The 18,694-nt window shown below is 47.2% G+C and overlaps 1 protein-coding gene across 1 annotated transcript; it reads right to left on the reverse strand.

Annotated features, from left to right (window-relative positions):
• Positions 1-6,263: 6,263 nt before the first annotated feature.
• Positions 6,264-18,694, reverse strand: NCR3LG1 (natural killer cell cytotoxicity receptor 3 ligand 1). The gene is given in 5 exon segments (XM_068987950.1): positions 6,264-6,597; positions 7,346-7,460; positions 9,019-9,345; positions 16,824-17,171; positions 18,595-18,694. Coding segments are annotated over 5 exon segments (1,224 nt in total).

An 18,694-nucleotide genomic window follows, 5' to 3' on the forward strand; every position in this document is an offset into this window, starting at 1 on the left:
CCCACGACTGACTGGCCGCAAGGTGGGCAAGGTGGCCGGGGAGAACAGGCGCCAAATTGGAGGCCCGCTGCCCTGTTTCTGTGGCCCCAAGAGATGCCTATGGTGAGGCCCCAGCCCCTACTTGGCCCCTGAAAAAGTGATGGCCGAAAGGGTGGGCCTGGTCTGCTAGGGAGGGCAGATGATGAGAGAGCACAGTCGAGCTGGAGGGTTGGAGATGTGGAGCCCCCGCCCCCCGGGCAGGCTCTTCAGAGAGGAGATGGCACCGAGGGGCTTAGCTTTCTGAGCCCTGCTCAGGCTTGGGGAGGAGCGATAGGCCTCTTGCCTCTGACCTCAAAGCTTCTTTAACGGGGCTCCATGGCCCAGGGCTGCTGCACCTGCCTGTTCCCATTCTGTCCCCCACCCTGGGAGGCTGTGGACTGAAAGAGGCTGAGAGAGACGGGGGTCCTGGGCCCACCACAGGCCTGGCTCCCCACCAGTGGCTGCCACTCAGTTTGTCAAGAGGGTGGCTTTGGACTGCTAGGAAAGGAAATGTTGGAAAGCACAGGATGGTGGGGGTGGGTGAGGTCCCTGAGGCAAAAAGGCCGTTGATTGTGACCGGCTTGACCCCAAGCCAGACTCTTGGAGCAGTGCTACGCGTACTTGCCCAGAATTCTGCCTTCTTTGTCGTCAATAAAGCCTACCCCTTTGTGACCTAAACTCTGGGCTGTTCTTGCTGGTGGGCAGGGAGGGCAGGGGCTGGTCGCTGCCAGCCCACATTTCAGAGGCTCTGCTAGCTGGGAGGCCAGGAAAGGGACCTGGGGTTGGGCATCTTCTGCTGTTCAGGGACACTTCCCTTCTCTGCCTCCAGTAGCCCAGCCCTGCCAGCCCGTCTGACCATCTCGATTGGGGACTCATCAGGCTTACAGCCCTGAGCCCTGCCTCCACTCCCAGGGATCTGCTGGAAGGCTGAGGTGCTCAAGGAAGGAGGCGGGGATGTCACGGGCCTTAGTGGCGCGACTGGAGCATTAGCTCTCAAAACAAGTGCTTTCATTCACACCCTGACATGAGTCCTCAGACTTCACCTGACCTAACTTCTCTGTACTTCAGTTGTCTCATCTATAAAGTGGGGCTACTAATAGTACCCACCTCATTGAATTGCTTTGGGAGTAAATGAAGAGCACATGTCAAATGCTTGAGTGCCTCGTCTATAGTAAGTGAAGTGAAGTGAAGTGAATTCGCTCAGTCGTGTCCGACTCTTTGCGACCCCACGGACTGTACCCTACCAGGCTCCTCTGTCCGTGGGATTTTCCAGGCAATACTGGAGTGGATTGCCATTTCCTTCTCTAAGGGATCTTCCCAACCCAGGGATCGAACCCAGGTCTCCCGCATTGTAGACAGACGCTTTTACCGTCTGAGCCACCAGGGAAGTTCATAGTAAGTACTCAATAAATGTAAACTGTTGAGACTGCTGGTTAATCAGCTACATGATGAGGCAACTGAGCAAGTGAATGCCAAGAGAGAAGGTGCTATTATATGTCCCCTAGTGAGGAGTTTCTCTGCCTGGACTTACCTTCAACACTGTGTCCCCACCCAGCTCAGACCCTGATGACAGGGGCTGTGGCAGCATCTATTACCTGGGCTTCTTTCTCTATCTCAACCCTCTGGAATCCATCTACCATGTGGTCACCAGAGTGGTCTTATTAAAAGACTTCATTCTCTCCAATGTCAAGTGCCTCCAGTTGTTCCCCATTCCCTTCTGGTCAAGGCTAGACCCATAACCAGTCATTTCAGGCTTTGCCTGACTTCTAGTCATTTCAGCCTACTGTTCTCTGGCCAGGACCCTATGTAACCACCTACCACCCTGGCAGCCTCAATATCCCCTCCCTGCATACAACATTGATCTTCCTACCTCTGAGCTTTAGCTGATGTTATTCCCTTTGCCTGGACTGTCCAGGCCTCATCTCTCCCTGTGGAAATCTATAAAAGTCCAAGCCACCATGATGCCTCCTTGAAGCCTCCTCTGATTCCTCTAGAAAGTGATGGTCCTGTCCCTTCCTCTGTGCTTGTGGGCATTCTACTTTTGCCAGTGTGTGTGGGTCTGTCTCCCCATTCCCAAGTCCATGGCTCCTTGAGATCAGGGACTGTGCCTGACTGAGCACTGTGACCGTCTCTGAGTAAGTGCTGAATGAGTGAATGATGAATAATGTACAGGACAAGTCAAGGTCAGTGGTGCAGTGTGAGGCCCGTAGAGGGCTTTGGTTGCATCAGTGAGAGTTTGTCCCAGGCTATTCCAGAGGCAGGGCTGAAGGACTATGGAGCTGCTGGTTCAGGCTCTAAGATGCCCCATCCCTGCTGCTGCTGCTGCTAAGTCGCTTCAGTCGTGTCCGACTCTGTGCGACCCCATAGACAGCAGCCCACCAGGCTCCCCTGTCCCAGGGATTCTCCAGGCAAGAACACTGGAGTGGGTTGCCATTTCCTTCTCCAAGCCCCATCCCTGTACCCACAGAAACACACCCTGCCCCCCATCCAAAAGCTGATTTTTTGCTGTGCTGACTTGTTTCTGGCTTAGAGGAAGGAGATGAGAAAGCTGTTCAAAGTTGGCCCAGGGTTCTGGGGACAGTATCTGGTTCTTAGTCTAAAGACTCAGCTTACCTGTCTTTAAGACCAGAGGAGGAGGCGAGACTCACTAATGAGAAGCGTCTGGGCAGCACCTTCCTTGGGGACCATTCAGAGTAACCTTCCTCCACTCCATACACCTTTAAACAGCTGGCGATAGTGAAATGGCAGAACTGAGGGCTTAGCGCCACCTGCTGGCCACAGACAAGACCTCCTTGATCCCAGAAAATCAGAATCACTGCTGCTGCTAAGCCACTTCAGTCGTGTCCGACTCTGTGCGACCCCATAGACGGCAGCCCACCAGGCTCCCCTGTCCCTGGGACCCTCCAGGCAAGAACACTGGAGTGGGGTGCCATTGCCTTCTCCTAGTCCTAGGCTCTTCACCCTGTGAGATCCCTAGCATTTAGGCTTAACTCAGGGAAAAGCTGAAAAGCTCCAGGCATGGAAACAGCAGCTAGAGCAGACCTCCTTTGACCACCCCACAGATGTTCTTGTCCACCAACAGTGCTCCCATCCTTTGGGGCCACCCATCTCTTTAAGGCACTTGTCTAACTACAGACAGAAGAGCTCCCCTAACGTCCCCTCAGCCTAGCAGGAAATTCTGTGAGAACTGTTTCTGAGATTCTGCCTCCAGGGCATCATGTGGAAACAGATGAAGCAGTCTAAGCTCGTCCACACTCTGTGTGCAGATCCCGCAGAAAGGATGTGTCTCATGTCACTGCGGTCCAGTGCTGAGGAAGGCGCTCCTCTCCCAATTTGCAGATGAGGAAATGGGATTGGACTTGGGGGTCACTTGCTAAGATCATACAGCTAGTAAGTAAGACAGGCCCAAGATTTGGGCCTGAGTCTGTCTCACACCAAAGCTCTCTCCCTTCCCACCACTGCACGATCCCAATGACCTGAGCATCACCTTTTACTAGGGGTGCCACCTTGCTCTCGGTTGTCAAAAACCACCACCGGCAGACAGATGTCTCTAGACCAAGAACAAGAGGGAAAGTGTAACTGAGGAAGGTCCCAGATTTGAGACTGATGCCGACTCATCTGTAAGTGTCAGCCCAGATCATGTCCAAACACCAAAAGGAGCCAGAGGGACTGCTACTGAGTCCAAGCTCATATTGCTCGCCACATGAGAGGCCAATAAATCAAGAGACGAGTTGTTGGGGCAAGGAATAGCGACTTTATTTAGAAAGTCAGTAGCCCAGGAAGATGGTGGACTCATGCTCCTCAGAACCATCTTGCCTGAGTTAGAATTCAGGCAATGGGAGGAAGTAAAAATCAAACATCTTTACTGGTTCTGGTCATCCTCCAGAGATGTGTTCATTGCTTCCTTTCTGCAGTCATTCATAGGTCATCAGGATGTTTCCTTTGAGCTAAACAAAGGTATTTTAGCTCAATACTTGTTACCTGGAAGGCAGGCTTCCCAGGGATGGGCCATTATGTATAATTCAACCTCATAGGCAACAGCCCTTTATTGGTTAATTTGTAATAGAATACAAAGTTTCTTCCCTATTGGTGGGGAAGAGACTTTCTCCCGCTGGTGTCTATGAAGAACACTCCATCTTCTGCCTTCTTCATGTGGACTGGGGTCCCTACCTTGCAGGCTCCCCCAACTCCAGCCAGTCAGGTGGCAGTGTGGACTGATGTTGCACATCTCCCATCCCTGTCTCCAACTCACACAGGTGTGACATGTGTCCTGGGTCTCAGTCCTGAGCTCAGCAGAGAAGGGAAGCCAAGCCACCCTCTTCCAGTAGTGGAACTGAACTGCTAGGCTGGAGAAACTAGCCTGCTTAGACATTCTGAAAAACTGCTCAGGCCTAATGCCTCTGGGTTTGGTATCTCCAGCCAGTCACCACTCAGCCCACCTGTGGCCCACCTAGGTGGCCCTCTGGTCTTTCTGCTGGGCAGGACTCAGCCAGTTTCTAAGAACCCACTCTCCTCGTGTATCATCCTCTCAGCTCTGTCCTGCTCTTGAGTTCCTCTCCAACATCTTTTCTTAGGGGGAACTTTCCTAGAGTGCTTGCTGCAAAGAGCAGCTCTGGCTCCCCATTCATCTCTGGGTTCACCTCTGAGGTCTCCCCAGGGCCTGTGTCAGACACCTTATTGTACAAAGACATGCAGAAGACCTGGAGGAAGAAGACATGATTGCTGCTGACCCCGGATTAGGGTAGGCTTGAATAACAACAGATCTGTTCCAACTTGAAAGGAGTTGGGGAAAGGCCAAACAATGGGGTTAGAGTCAGAACTGGGTTCCAGAGGGTGGCTTGTTGCATGAGAACCCAGAGTATTGGTGTCGCGCTGTATCCTGCTGACTATACCAGCTGTCCTGCTGTAGCTCACTGTGTGCATTGCTGAACCCAGAGCAGGCGAGGCGTGAACTAAGAGGCTGGAAGAAGACACAGAGAGCCATAGGAACTGCAGACACATTTATTCTCTCCTGACTGGCACAGCACCCATGGCAGCAGCCATAACATAACTTTAGCATAGCCGTAACGTAACCTTAATGCAGCCTCCAGGGCTTTTCAGGCGGAGCTTATATATACTTACAGGACAAAGCAGCCTGTGGTCAAGAAGTACCTCGTGACACGCATGCACAGAGCTATAAGTGATCTCAGCTCTTACATAATCATTTACCAAACATGGGGCAAGAGCGAGAGGCTGTGGAACAAGACATAGCCTGACTACTGCCACTGCCAATTGCTCCTTCCCTACAACTGGCATCCTCTCAGCCAGGTACACCTGCCTGGGGCATTGTATATCTTCATCTACCTACACCCTACTCTATTTCCACTCTGGAGTGATGCGAAAGGCAGGCCACCTGAACTGGCCACCTTAGGTACAGAAGTGTAAACTTCTGTCTTTCCGCAGTCCTTAGGTTCTTCCAGGCATTGATGTCCATAATTGAAGCAGTGATACCAAGTGCATATGCAACCGCACAATTCATTACAGAACCCTGCTTCTACGTACTCTTACTTCACTTGACCAATTCCAGTTTTTCTCATTATGCCATTGTTATTGGGGAAGGGAAGATAAATAAATACAGGGAACTCCAGTACTTTGGCCACCTCATGAGAAGAGTTGACTCATTGGAAAAGACTGATGCTGGGAGGGATTGAGGGCAGGAGGAGAAGGGGACGACAGAGGATGAGATGGCTGGATGGCATCACCGACTTGATGGACGTGAGTCTGAGTGAACTCCGGGAGTTGGTGATGGACAGGGAGGCCTGGTGTGCTGAGATTCATGGGGTCACAAAGAGTCAGACACGACTGAGCGACTGAACTGAAGTGAAATCAGAGGGAAATAAGCACGGTTCTGACTGAAACTTTGATACAGGTCCGCTATCTGTGAAGGGAGGCAGAAGGGATAAGTAAGGGAGAACATTGCATTAGCTTTCAAGTAAGCTTGAAAACTATAGCAGATGCCTGAGATGCCATAGCTGGAACATGGTGGCTAAGTATCCTTTTCACAGCAGGCTCTCTCTTGAAGGGGGGTCTCAGCAGCACATCTCCATGGCAACCATGCTTTTGGATTAAAATCCAACTTCCCGAAGAGCTGTATCAGTCAGCATTCGCTGTGGAACAAGCCACTCTATTGCTTTATTTTTCAAGTGGCTTTGAAAAATAAGTCTCATGCACTCAAGAGTCAGCTCTGTTGGCACTGATGATCTTAGCTAGATTTGCTGATGCATTGAGGAAGCGGTCATCTGATCCAGTTCCAGCTTCGAGGGTCTCTTATCCTCCAGAAGTCTCTCATTACAGTGTCTCTCACCCTCCAGCTTCCCCAGTGGCTCAAGCAGTAAAGAATCCACCTGGAATGCAGGAGACTTGGGTTCGATCTCTGAGTTGGGAAGAGCCCCTGGAGAAGGAAATGGCAACCCATTCCAGTGTTCTTGCTTGGAAAATTCCATGGACAGAGGAGCCTGGCAGTCTATAGAGCTGGACAACACGAGCACAGACCCTCTCTCCTCATCCTTCTGCAGGCACCATTTCCAGCATTTTCATGACCTAGGTTAAATCAGGAGAGTAAATCCTATGAATCAGTTGGCCAGCTTTAGACAAACAGCCTTTTTTCTTGATGAATGGATCGGTCTGCTTTTCCAAAAGCGTTTATAATGAGATATACTAGCTATTGCACAGATTCTGCATTGGCAGGCCTGTAAATAATTGGGGGCAGTTTTATTACCCAAAAGCATTTAACTAATGCATTTAAACTGGCCTCAACCACAGTTTGAGTTGTTTTATTTGCTATTTGGACCATAGGGAATAACATGTTTGGAAACATGTTTTAGATTGGAAACACCCTCACTAGGGTTGGAAATTCTTAGATAAACCAGTATAATTTGGGTGGTAAGTTATCCCATTGAGTTATTGACAAGATATGCGGAAATGGTGGGGAAGGAAATCCCCTCTCTGAGCCAAGGACTCTATATGCGACAGCAATACTGCAGCTCATATATCATTCAAGGGCCTGGTGTGAACAACGAGATCAGGCTTGAGTCACAGTGAGCTGGTTCATCAGAAGGAGGCAGAGGGGCTTTACAGTGCATCTTCCCAGAGTCCCAGGCCACTACATGGAGACCAGATGAGACAGTTTGTCCCCAGCACATCAAAAAGAGCCATACATCATAAACATACTTAGAACACCCCAGCATCAGTCCTGAGGGCTCTCCAACACCATGCACTGGCCATGAATTCTGAACTCCCAGCGCCTACTCCAAAACACAAGGCTAAACTTTGCTTTGGAGCCCCTTACCTTTTCTTAAGAAAAAAACATAAAGAAAGTATGACCAGTCCAATGATTAATATGATCAGTCCAATGATTAATACACCCATTCCAATATAGAACCAGTCAGTTTTCTTCTCAGATTCTGCAGAAAGAAGGAAGAAAACGTTAAGAGGAAGCCTACTGGCAGGGGCCAAAGAGACCACATGGCTGCTTCTAGGCTCTGTGTGGATGCATGTCATCTTCTGTCAGAGACAGTACCACCAACCTTCTGCCACATGTCTCTGCCCTCCTCCATCCTATCACTTACACCTCCAGACGTCAAACAGCCTGTTTAGCACTTATCAGAAATACAGCAATATCAAACACCACATACGGTATGCACATGCTGTGCACATGTTTAAAGCTTCCACACCACTATACCATCCCGTATCACCTGTATACTGCTAGAGACGGGATGTCACTCTCCCCTCAAAATCTGAATGCTGAAATTTTAATGCCCAGTATGACAGCATTAGGAGACAGGGCTTTGCGGAGCTGATTAGGTCATGAGGGTGGGGCACTCATGAGTAAGATCAGTGCCCTATAAAGGAGGACCCTGAGAGATCCCTCACCCCTTCCACCTTGTGAGGACAGGATGAGAAGTCTGAAACCTGCAAAGGGCTCTCATCCAACCATGCTGGCTGCTAATCTTGGGACTCCAGCCTCCAGAACTGTGAGAAGTGAAGTTCTGTTGCTTATAAGCCGCCCGCATGCATGCGTGTGCGTGCTCAGTCATGCTGAACACTCCAGTCATGGCTGACTCTTTGCAATCCCACGCACTGTAGCCTGTCAGGCTCTTCTTGCCCATGGGATTTCCTAGGGAAAAATACTGAAGTGGGTTGCCATTTCCTTCTCCAGGGGATCTCCCCAACCCAGGGATTGAACCCGCATCTCCTTCTTTGGCAGGTGCATTCTTTACCACTGTACCACCTGAGGAGGCTCTTATAAGCCACCTAGTCTGTGGCAATTTGTTACAGCAGTCCATATGGGCTAACAGGGCTTACCTGGTGACTGGTGATAATAAAGAATCTGCCTGCCAACCTACTTCCATATTCTTACCTAGGAAATCCCACGGACAGAAGAGCCTGGTGAGTTACAGTGCAGGGGGTCACAAGGAGTTGGATACAACTTAGCGACTAACCAACAGCAATGGGCCAAGATATATATATATCACCCAGCCCAGACAAATCCCTGATACCAAACACACAAAGCATATTTCAATTTCATAGTCCCCTGTTTCTGAGATACCCTAAACACATCTGTGCACACACTACCCACACATCCCTGGTCTTTACTTCCAAGAACAATTTTTCTCTCCCTTCAGGATCATCTCAAGCCCCACCTGGCAGACCCAGACCACATCCCTCAGGGCCACCAGTCAGCCTCTGCTTTCATTACCTCTCTCAGCTCTATGCAGATGCACTGGACCAACAGGGTCATCCCCACCTAGGACCAGAGCCATGAGCATAGAGGCCAGGTCGCCTAGTGGACCGTCTGTCCACCTAGTGGACCGTCTGTCCTGGCTTAGGGACCTAATCTGGACTGCCGACTTGGGCTGAGCTAAATCAGACCAATCTTTCTCCCCTTCCCTATATAACCAAAGTTTATATGATACTCCCCTCAAGAGGAAGAGTAAGGGAGATGTCCAGGAAGATGCTTACCTGGATGTAGAATCAAGCGGAAGTTGAAACTCTGGATTGTGGGCAAGGATACATGCCATACCACACACTGATAGATGGTCCCATTGTCTTCCAGAGATGGCTTCAGCCTCAGGTGGCTAGTGATATTAAATGTACCATCCTCATTCTTGACCATGTGGTCAGTGGTGATGTTCTTAGAAAATTCCCGGAAGTGGGGATCATTCTGGGTCCACTTTTTCCACGTGATGTTAATATGCTCTGGGTAGAACCCACTTGATGTACATAAAATATGTTTGTCCCCGCTATCTTTCACCATGACTTGTTCAGACAAGTTGCTGACTGGCTGAGCTGCCAGGGGAGAGAAATCATTCTTTGAGGGTAGGTAGAGATTTGCTTATCATCAGCTCAATGTCAGACCCATGGCAAGCCTTCAGGAAAGCGAAGTAAACTGAATGGTATTCTGCTTAGACTAAGTGTTCTGGGTACGTTGGTCCCAGTGCCAGCGGGGTACTGATATGCTGTGACCCTGAATCTCAGGCAGTTTCATAAAGCAGAGTTTCTTAAGCCCCTGTGTGTCATAGATACCTTTGGGAATCTGAAGAATCCCTTGGAATAAACACTGATGTGGGCAGAGACTGCTAATTGCTGCCAGTCTCCATTCTTCCATGACACCTCCAAGTTAAAGCTGCTTCTCCCACCCTCCTCTGCAGCTGGGTATAGTCATGTGACCTAAGGGTCTGAAAGTTTGATTGTAATCAGAAGTGGTGAGAGCAACTTCTAAGAAATATCCTGAAATAACAAGGGTATCTTAAAGAAAAGAACAGTGTCTCTCCCCCTCCCCTTCCTTCTTTCTACAGAATGGCTGGAATAGTATGTCATGGCTGGGGAGAGAGAAGCTGTTTCTAAACACAAGGTGGAAATGCAGGTTGAGGACAGCAAAGTGACAAGATAAAAGGATCCTGGGTCCTAGATGATCAGAGCACTGCCATATCTGCCCTGGGTTGGCTACATTTTTGTGAAAGGAAAATAAGCCGCCTTCTTAAAAGCACTACTGACCTCTGGCTTCCCCTCTCACATGTAAAGATCTTGAAAGTCATCATTTCTACCCTTGGAACAGGAAAGAAAGCTGAGCTGAACAAACTGAAAATCCACGGCTTTCTTTAGATTCATCGAAGAATTGAGGTGACAGGGCAAACCACCACCCTGTAAACCAGAGACACACACAGGCAGATTGAGAGAATCACAGCCAAGATCATAAAACCTTAAGCAGAACGTACTAGAGCAATAAACTGGTTGACATACATAAGCACTAACTCGGACAAAATGCTAAAGGATACGTGTGGACTAGGTTGAGAGTAATAACCTCCTAGAGGCCCAGCCTTAGAGGGGGCCACACACTTTCATGAGTTGTACCTCCAAGAATCGCACCAGGCTCTCACTGTGAAGATCCAAGAAAAATCCCCTCTTGTTTTGAGCAGGGAAGAAAACAAAGGTAACTATTTCAAAATATACCCAGGACTCCCTGCTGGTCCAGGGTTTAAGAATCCACCTGCCAATGTAGGGGACACAGGCTTGATCCCTGGTCTGGGAAGATTCCACGTGCTGCAGAGCAACTAAGCCCATGTTCCACAACTACTGCAGCCTGTGCGCCCTGGAGTCTGTGCTCTGCAGCAAGAGAAGCCGCCATAATAAGCAGCCCGCACACCACAGCCTGGGAGTAGCGCCTACTTGCTGCAACTAGGGAAAGCCGGTGCACAGCAACAAAGACCCAGAGCAGTCAGAACTAAATAATTAAATAAAATTAAATATATATATATACACATATACACACACACACCCCCAGTGCATTCTCCACAATAAAGGATGCTCTCAAGGGAAAAGAATTTGCCAAAGTCTTATCTGGCTTCCCTGGTGGCTCAGAGGTTAAAGCGTCTGCCTCCAGTGTGGGAGACCCGGGTTCGATCCCTGGGTTGGGAAGATCCTCTGGAGAAGGAAATGGCAATCCACTCCAGTATTCTTGCCTGGAGAATCCCATGGACGGAGAAGTCCATGGGGTCGCAAAGAGTCGGACACGACTGAGCGACTTCAACTTCACTTCAACTTATCTGACCTGGGATAGTGATGTTTAGCCAGCTCCAGCCCCCTCTAGCCTTCTGTCTCACCTAGAAACACTTGTGAAGGTGAGACAGTCTAGGGGCTCAGGCAGCTCAAAGAATGAGATTTAATCAGAAAATTATAAACAGCTTCCCCTCTATGACACCGTACCACTACATCAACAGAGCCCTAGAATGATAACAGCAGATTACAACTGAGAGAGCTGTTAAACACAGGCTCGATTTCAGAAGGAGTTCATGAGGAAACTCAAAGAAAACAAGGCAAGGGGCGGGAGGAAGACACCAGAAGGAACTGAAGTCTCTGACAGGCATAGCATTAACATTAAACAGAGTGCAACTCCTAGCCAAAGAAACCCAGATCCTCATACCAAAAGCCTATTCACCTCAGTTCCTATTATCTGATACGTAAGATCTAGTTTTCAACAAAAAATTACAAGGCATGCCAAAAAGTATGAAAAGACAAAGCAAGCATCAGACCCAAACTCTGGTATGACACAGATTTTGGAATTATCAGATAGGGACTTTTAAATAGTGATTAGGCACATGTGCCCTAGAGTCCATGCTCCACACTGAGAGGCCACTGCAGTGAGAGGCATCCCCTATTTGCCACAACTAGAGAGAAGTCCGTGGAGCGATGAAGACCAAGCACAGCCAAAAACAAATAATTAAATAAAACTATTTTTGGAAAAAATAGTAGCCTTCAGAGCAAAAAAAATTATCAGGAGGAAAAAACTAAGGAAATCTGAATAAACTATGTAAGTAAGTGTTGGTCACTCAGTCGTGCCCTACTCTTTCCGACCCCATGGACTGCAGCCCACCAGGCTCCTGTGTCCATGAGATATTCCAGGCAAGGATACTGGAGTGGGTTGCCATTTCCTTCTCCAGCGGATCTTCCCGACCCAGGGATCCAACCCAGGTCTCCCACACTGCAGGTAGATTCTTTACCGACTGAGCTACAAGCGAATAAACTATGGACTTTAATAAATAATAATGTATCAATATTGGTTCATTATAAAAATACAGCATAAATGCAAGATGTTAATAGGGCAAGTGGGGTGCGGAGGCAAGAGTAATATGGGAACTCTGTGCCATCTTTGCAATTTCTCCATAAATCTAAACCTCTTCTAAAAAAAAAGTCTATTTATTTATTTAATTTTTGAAAGACCAAAAAAAAAACTTTTATTTTAGGCTATCAGTTGCAGAGGAATTCTAATATACATCCCTACCTCCAAAATTGATATGTACAAAACATTCCAAGTCTTCAGTGAAATTGTGGAGGGCTCACAGATACTGCCCTCCAGTTATACTGAATTGTACCCCCTCCCAAATTCATATGTGAAGTTCTAAATCTATTCCCTCAGACTGTGACTATATTTAGTGATAGAGTTTTTTTTTTAATTAATTGGAGGCTAATTACTTTACAATATTGTAGTGGTTTTTGCCATACAATGACATGAATCAGCCATGGGTGTACATGTGTTTCCCATCCTAAACCCCCCTCCAACCTCCCTCCCCATCCCATCCATCCCTCAGGTTCATCCCAGTGCACCGGCCCTGAGCACCTTGTCTCATGCATCAAACCTGGACTGGCAATCTATTTCACATGTGGTAATATACCTATTTCAATGCTATTCTCTCAAATCATCCCACCCTCGCCTTCTCCCAGAATCCAAAAGTCTGCTCTTTACATCTCTGTCTCTTTTGATGTCTCGCATATAGGGTCATTGTTACCATCTTTCTAAATTCCATATATATGCGTTAATATACTGTACTGGTGTTTTTCTTTCTGACTTACTTCACTCTGTATAATAGGCTCATTTCATCCATCTCATTAGAACTGGCTGAAATGCATTCTTTTTAATAGCTGAGTAATATTCCATTGTGTATATGTACCACAGCATTCTTATCCATTCGTCTGCTGATGGGCATCTAGGTTGCTCCCATGTCCTGGCTATTGTAAACAGTGCTGCGATGAACATTGGGGCACACATGTCTCTTTCAATTCTGGTTTCCTCAGTGTGTATGCCCAGCAGTGGGACTGCTGGGTCATATAAGCACATGCGCCGTGAGCTGGGGCAAACCCAGTGTGGTCCATACACTGCGAGCACTCCCCACACACGCCAGTGACATTTGTTTCCAGTGTTCCTCCCCACAGCACAACTGAACAAGTGAGCCTAAATAAGTGACCACCTTCACCCCTGTGTCAGGGCAGAAATTAGACACTAAAGAGACTTGCAAACAGAAGAAGCCAAAATAAACAAAGCAGAGGGAACCGCTTTGGAAGTGACAGGTGTAACAGATTAAAACCCTGTAGTGAGCATTGACTAAGCACTGGAAGGGGCCTATAAACCTTGAGAAGAAGTATAAGCTGGAACAAGGAACTATCTGAAACTGAACTGACCCCACACTGCCCTCAACAGCTCCAGAGAAATTCCTAGATATATTTTACTATTATCATTTTTTAATTTTTTATAAGTTCTTTATTATTCCTTTAATTTTCATTTTTATAATCTATTATTACCTTGCAAAAAAGGACCCTATTTTAAAGCAAATTTCATATATATTTTTTATAATTTTTGTGATTTTGTTTTATATTTTTAATAATTGTATTTTTGAGTCTAACTTCTAGATTTTTAATATTTGCTTTTTGGTATTTGTTATCAATTTTGTACCTTTAAGAATCTAATCTTCAGTTCCCATTTTTACTTAGGCATGTGATTACTGGCTTGATTGCTCTCTCCCCTTTTGACTCTCCTTTTCCTCCCCAGGTCACCTCTATCTCCTCCCTCCCCCTTCTCTTCTCTAGTTAACGCTGTGAATCTCTTTGGGTGTTTCCGGCTGTGGAGAACACTTAGGGAACTGATCACAGACTAGACTGATCTCTCTCCTTTTGACTCCCTCTCCTCTCCTCCTGGTCACCTCTGTCTCCTTCCTCCCTCTTCTCTTCTCTGTGTAACTCCATGAACCTCTCTGAGTGTTCCAGACTGTGGAGAGCAAATAGGGACTTGATTACTGGCTAGCTTGCTCTCTCCCCTTTTGATACCCCCTCTTCTCCTCCTGGTCTCCTCTATCTCCCTCCTCCCTCTTCTCTCCTTCATGTAACTCTGTGAACCTCTCTGGGTATCCCCCACGGTGGAGAATCTTCTCACATTAACCTAGATGTTTATCATCGGTGCTGTATGGATGGAGAAGTCTTCAGGCTACTGTAAGAATAAGACTGAAAGCCAGAGGCAGGAGGCTTAAATCCAAAACTTGAGAACACCAGAAAACTCCTGACTCCAGGGAACATTAATCGACAAGAGCTCATCCAAAAGCCTCCATACCTATACTGAAACCAAGCTCCACCCTAGAGCCAACAAGTTTCAGAGCAAGACATACCAAGAAAATTCTCCAACAAAACAAAAAAATAACCCTGAGCACAAAAAAACAGGCAGCCAAAAGTCACACCAAACGCATAGACACCTCAAAACTCACTACTGGACATGTCATTGCACTCCAGAGAGAAAAGATCCAGCTCCACCCACCAGAACATCGATGCAAGCTTCCCTAACCAGGAAACCTTGACAAGCCACTCGTCCAGCCCCACCCTCAGGGAGGACCCTCCACAATAAAAAGGAACCACAAACTTTCAGCATACAGAAAGGCCACCCCAAACACAGCAATCTAAGCAAGATGAAAAGCCAGAGAAATATTCAGCAGGTAAAGGAACATAATAAATGCTCAGCAAACCAAACGAAAGAGGAGGAGACAGGGGGGCTACCTGAAAAAGAATTCAGAATAATGATAGTAAAGATGATCCAAAATCTCAAAAACAAAAATGGAGGTACAGATAAATAGACTGGAGACAAGGATTGAGAATATGCAAGAAAAGTTTAACAAGGACTTAGAAGATATAAAAAAGAGTCAATCAATAGTGAATAATGCAATAACTGAGATCAAAAGCACTCTGGAGGAAACCAACAGTAGAATAACTGAGGCAGAAGATAGGATAAATGAGGTGGAAGATAGAAAGGTGGAAATAAATGAAGCAGAGAGGAAAAAAGAAAAAAGATTTAAAAGAAATGAGGACAACATGAGAGACCCCTGGAACAATGTTAAATGCCCCAACATTCAAATCATAGGAATCCCAGAAGAAGACAAAAAGAAAAGGCTAAGAGAAAATACTTGAGGAGGTAATAGTTGAAAGCTTCCCTAAACTGGGGAAGGAAATAGCCATCCAAGTCCAAGAAACCCAGAGCGTCCCAAACAGGATAAAGCCAAGGTGAAACACCCCAAGACACATATTAATCAAGTTAACGAAGATCAAATGCAAAGAGCAAATATTAAAAGCAGCAGGGGAAAAGCAACAAATAACACACAAGGGGATTCCCATAAGGATAACAGCTGATCTTTCAATAGAAACTCTTCAGGCTAGAAGGGAATGGCAGGACATCCTTAAAGTGATGAAAGAGAAAAACCTACAACCCAGATTACTGTACCCAGCAAGGATCTCATTCAAATATGAAGGAGAAATCAAAAGCTTTACAGACAAGCAAAAGCTGAGAGATAGGGTTTTTACTGAGGTTGTTGGTAAGTTAAAAGAGATCATTAGGTTGACCCCTAATCTGACTCATGTCTGTTTAGAAGATTAGGATGCACAAGCACAGGAAAAAGACAGCCAGCTACAAGCCAAAGAAAGAGGCCTCGGAAGAAACCAACCCTGCTGTCACCTTGACCTCAGACTTCTAGACTCCAGAATTGTGCGAAAATTAATTTCTGCTATATAAGCCGCCCAGTCAGTATTGTTTTGTTATGGCAGCCCCCAGCCCATCCACAGAGAATCCAACCTACTTATAATAGCAGAAAGAGGAGTTCAAAAAGGTGTTTAGGGAAGAATGTTGCTGTTGTTAAGTCTTGACTGAGCACCTGCCTTAAAACAGCACTGGCCAAGCATTTTCATACATGATCTTATGTAATCCTCGGAACACTGTGAGGCAGGTAAGACTTGTTACCTCATTTTGAGTGGGAAAATTCACAGGCAAAGATATTAAATGGCTGATCAGTCACTCAGTTTGGAAGCAGCAAAGTCAGACAGAATAGGATTCAGACCCATGAAACCAGAGTGCCATCTCTCTCCTTCCCCAGCTACCTTTCAGAGGTATCTCTTCAGTGAAGGCTAACTCTAGACATACCAGGGAAATTATCTAATTACTGTGAATATCTTTTACTGCTACTTTAAATGGACCAAGCTCTATTCTGAGTATTTTACCTGCATTAAAAAATTTTTTTTAATTGGAGTATAATTGCTTTACAATGTTGTGTTAATTTCTGCTGTGTAACAGTGTGAATCAGCTCTAAGTACACATCTATTCCCTCCCTCTTGAGCCCCTTCATCCCACACCCCCATTCCACCCTTCTAGGGCATCTCAGAACACCGGGCTGAGCCCCCTGTGCTGCACAACAGCTTCTTGCCAGCTATCTTACCTGCATTTTTCCGAGCCACTTTCCTATAATCAATTCTCTCAGAAAAAATACTATTACATGTGTTTAGAGTTTCAGCGTGATTAAAAACTTGCCCAAAGTTGTTTAGAAGTCCATGGAAGTCCTGGACTCAAACCTATGCCTATTTGACTCCTAGGCCCATGCTCTAAACCTCTGCTCCACTCAGCCCACCCACATCACCGCAAGCCCCATCACCATGAGAATCACAGGGCACTGCCCTCAGACACTCACCTACAACCTCCAGCCAGACAGTCCCCTGAGCCTTCTGAGGAGTAACCACCAGCTCACAGCGGTACTCCCCTGCATCCTCCAGCCGGACACCAGGCAGCTGCAGTGAGGCATCTCCCATCTCCAGACTCCGTAGAGACACACAGGCTCCACGTTGGGATGCCTCCCTGTGGTTCCCGAAATACTCAAACAGTTTGGTGTAGGTTTCAGACTTTTGAGTCTTCTGGAACCAGGTGATACCCATACTTTTGATGTCCAGCTGTGCTGAACCAGCGATCTTGCAAAAGATAGTCACATTTTCATTCACGAAAACCATCTGAGTCCTCCCTGCCATCTCCACTTGCAGTAAACCTGTGGCAACAAGAGAAGGTTATGGAAGACCCTTGAAAGAAACATAGTCCTGGTACTCTAAAACACAATCATGTGATTGGAAACATCTTCCCCTTTTTTTTGGGGGGGGGGGACAGGTCCAGGGGGGTGGCAGGTCCAGGGGGGCATCCTCAGATACAAAACCCCTTAGTTCATGGCCCCTCATTAACCCACATAAAATCCTGGAACTTTGTTTTTTCCTTCCCCCAACCAACCCCACCCCCACCCCATCCACCCAGCCAATCCAACAATATCCAAATTAAAGCAGTTTCCTTTCCACCAACCTGGCCTCTTCACTGGCTTTTGAGGGACCAACAGATGGAGCCCACTTTCGGTTACACCCATGCACTCTCAGTAAAGACTTTAGTGAAGTCAAGACATGCAGGTGGAGTCTATTTTCTTTTCTTTTTAAAGGGAATTTAAGGGACTCTCAGCTAGAATGATCCATGGCCCAATTCCTTCTCCCCTGTTGAAGAGGTTTCTGTTGAGAGTTTTCTGTTTTTGGCCACCACGGGTGGCATGCGGGATCTTAGTTCCCTCCCAACAGAAATTGAACCCCTGCCTCCTGCAGTGCAAGTAGAGTCTCAATCACTGGACAACCAGGAAAGTCCCGGAGTAATCTCATTTCACATTTTTTATTTTTTCCCTCAGTTCCAGCAACTAGCATGATGCAAGGGAGAAAGAAGTTTACAGAACACCAGAGCACAAACCTGAGGAAACACTTCTCCGGCTCCTACACCAGGGGACTCTGCACAAAGCAGAGATTCAGTATGTAATTGTTCAATAAATCAATCAGCATTTTCCGAAAGCTACCTGGGGGTTATTCACGCCCCTATATTGAAAAGCAGAGATACTACTTTGCCAACAAAGGTCCGTCTAGTCAAGGCTATGGTTTTTCCAGTGGTCGTGTATGGATGTGAGAGTTGGACTGTGAAGAAAGCTGAGCGCCGAAGAATTGATGCTTTTGAACTGTGGTGTTGGAGAAGACTCTTGAGAGTCCCTTGGACTACAAGGAGATCCAACCAGTCCATCTTAAGGGAGGTCAGTCCCGGGGTGTTCATTGGAAGGACTGATGCTAAAGCTGAAACTCCAATACTTTGGCCACCTGATGCGAAGGGCTGACTCATTGGAAAAGACCCTGATGCTGGGAAAGATTGAGGGCAGGAGGAGAAGGGGACGACAGAGGATGAGATGGCTGGATGGCATCACTGATTCGATGGACATGAGTTTGAGTGAACTCCGGGAGTTGGTGATGGACAGGGAGGCCTGGCGTGCTGCGATTCATAGGATCGCAAAGAGTCGGACACGACTGAGCGACTGAACTGAACTGAACCCAGCCGACTGCGATCTCACGGCCTAGCGACCGCGACCCCTCCTCCCTCCTTCCTTCTCTCCCGCATCCTACCTGCGATGAGGTGGAAGCGCCCCAGCACCAACACCGACATCCGAACCCAGAGCAGCCACCCGGAGCCCCACGGCACGCGTCCAGCAGCCCTCTTCGACAT

This window comes from Capricornis sumatraensis, chromosome 16 (genome assembly GCF_032405125.1).
Source record: "Capricornis sumatraensis isolate serow.1 chromosome 16, serow.2, whole genome shotgun sequence".
Taxonomy (NCBI): Eukaryota; Metazoa; Chordata; class Mammalia; order Artiodactyla; family Bovidae; genus Capricornis; species Capricornis sumatraensis.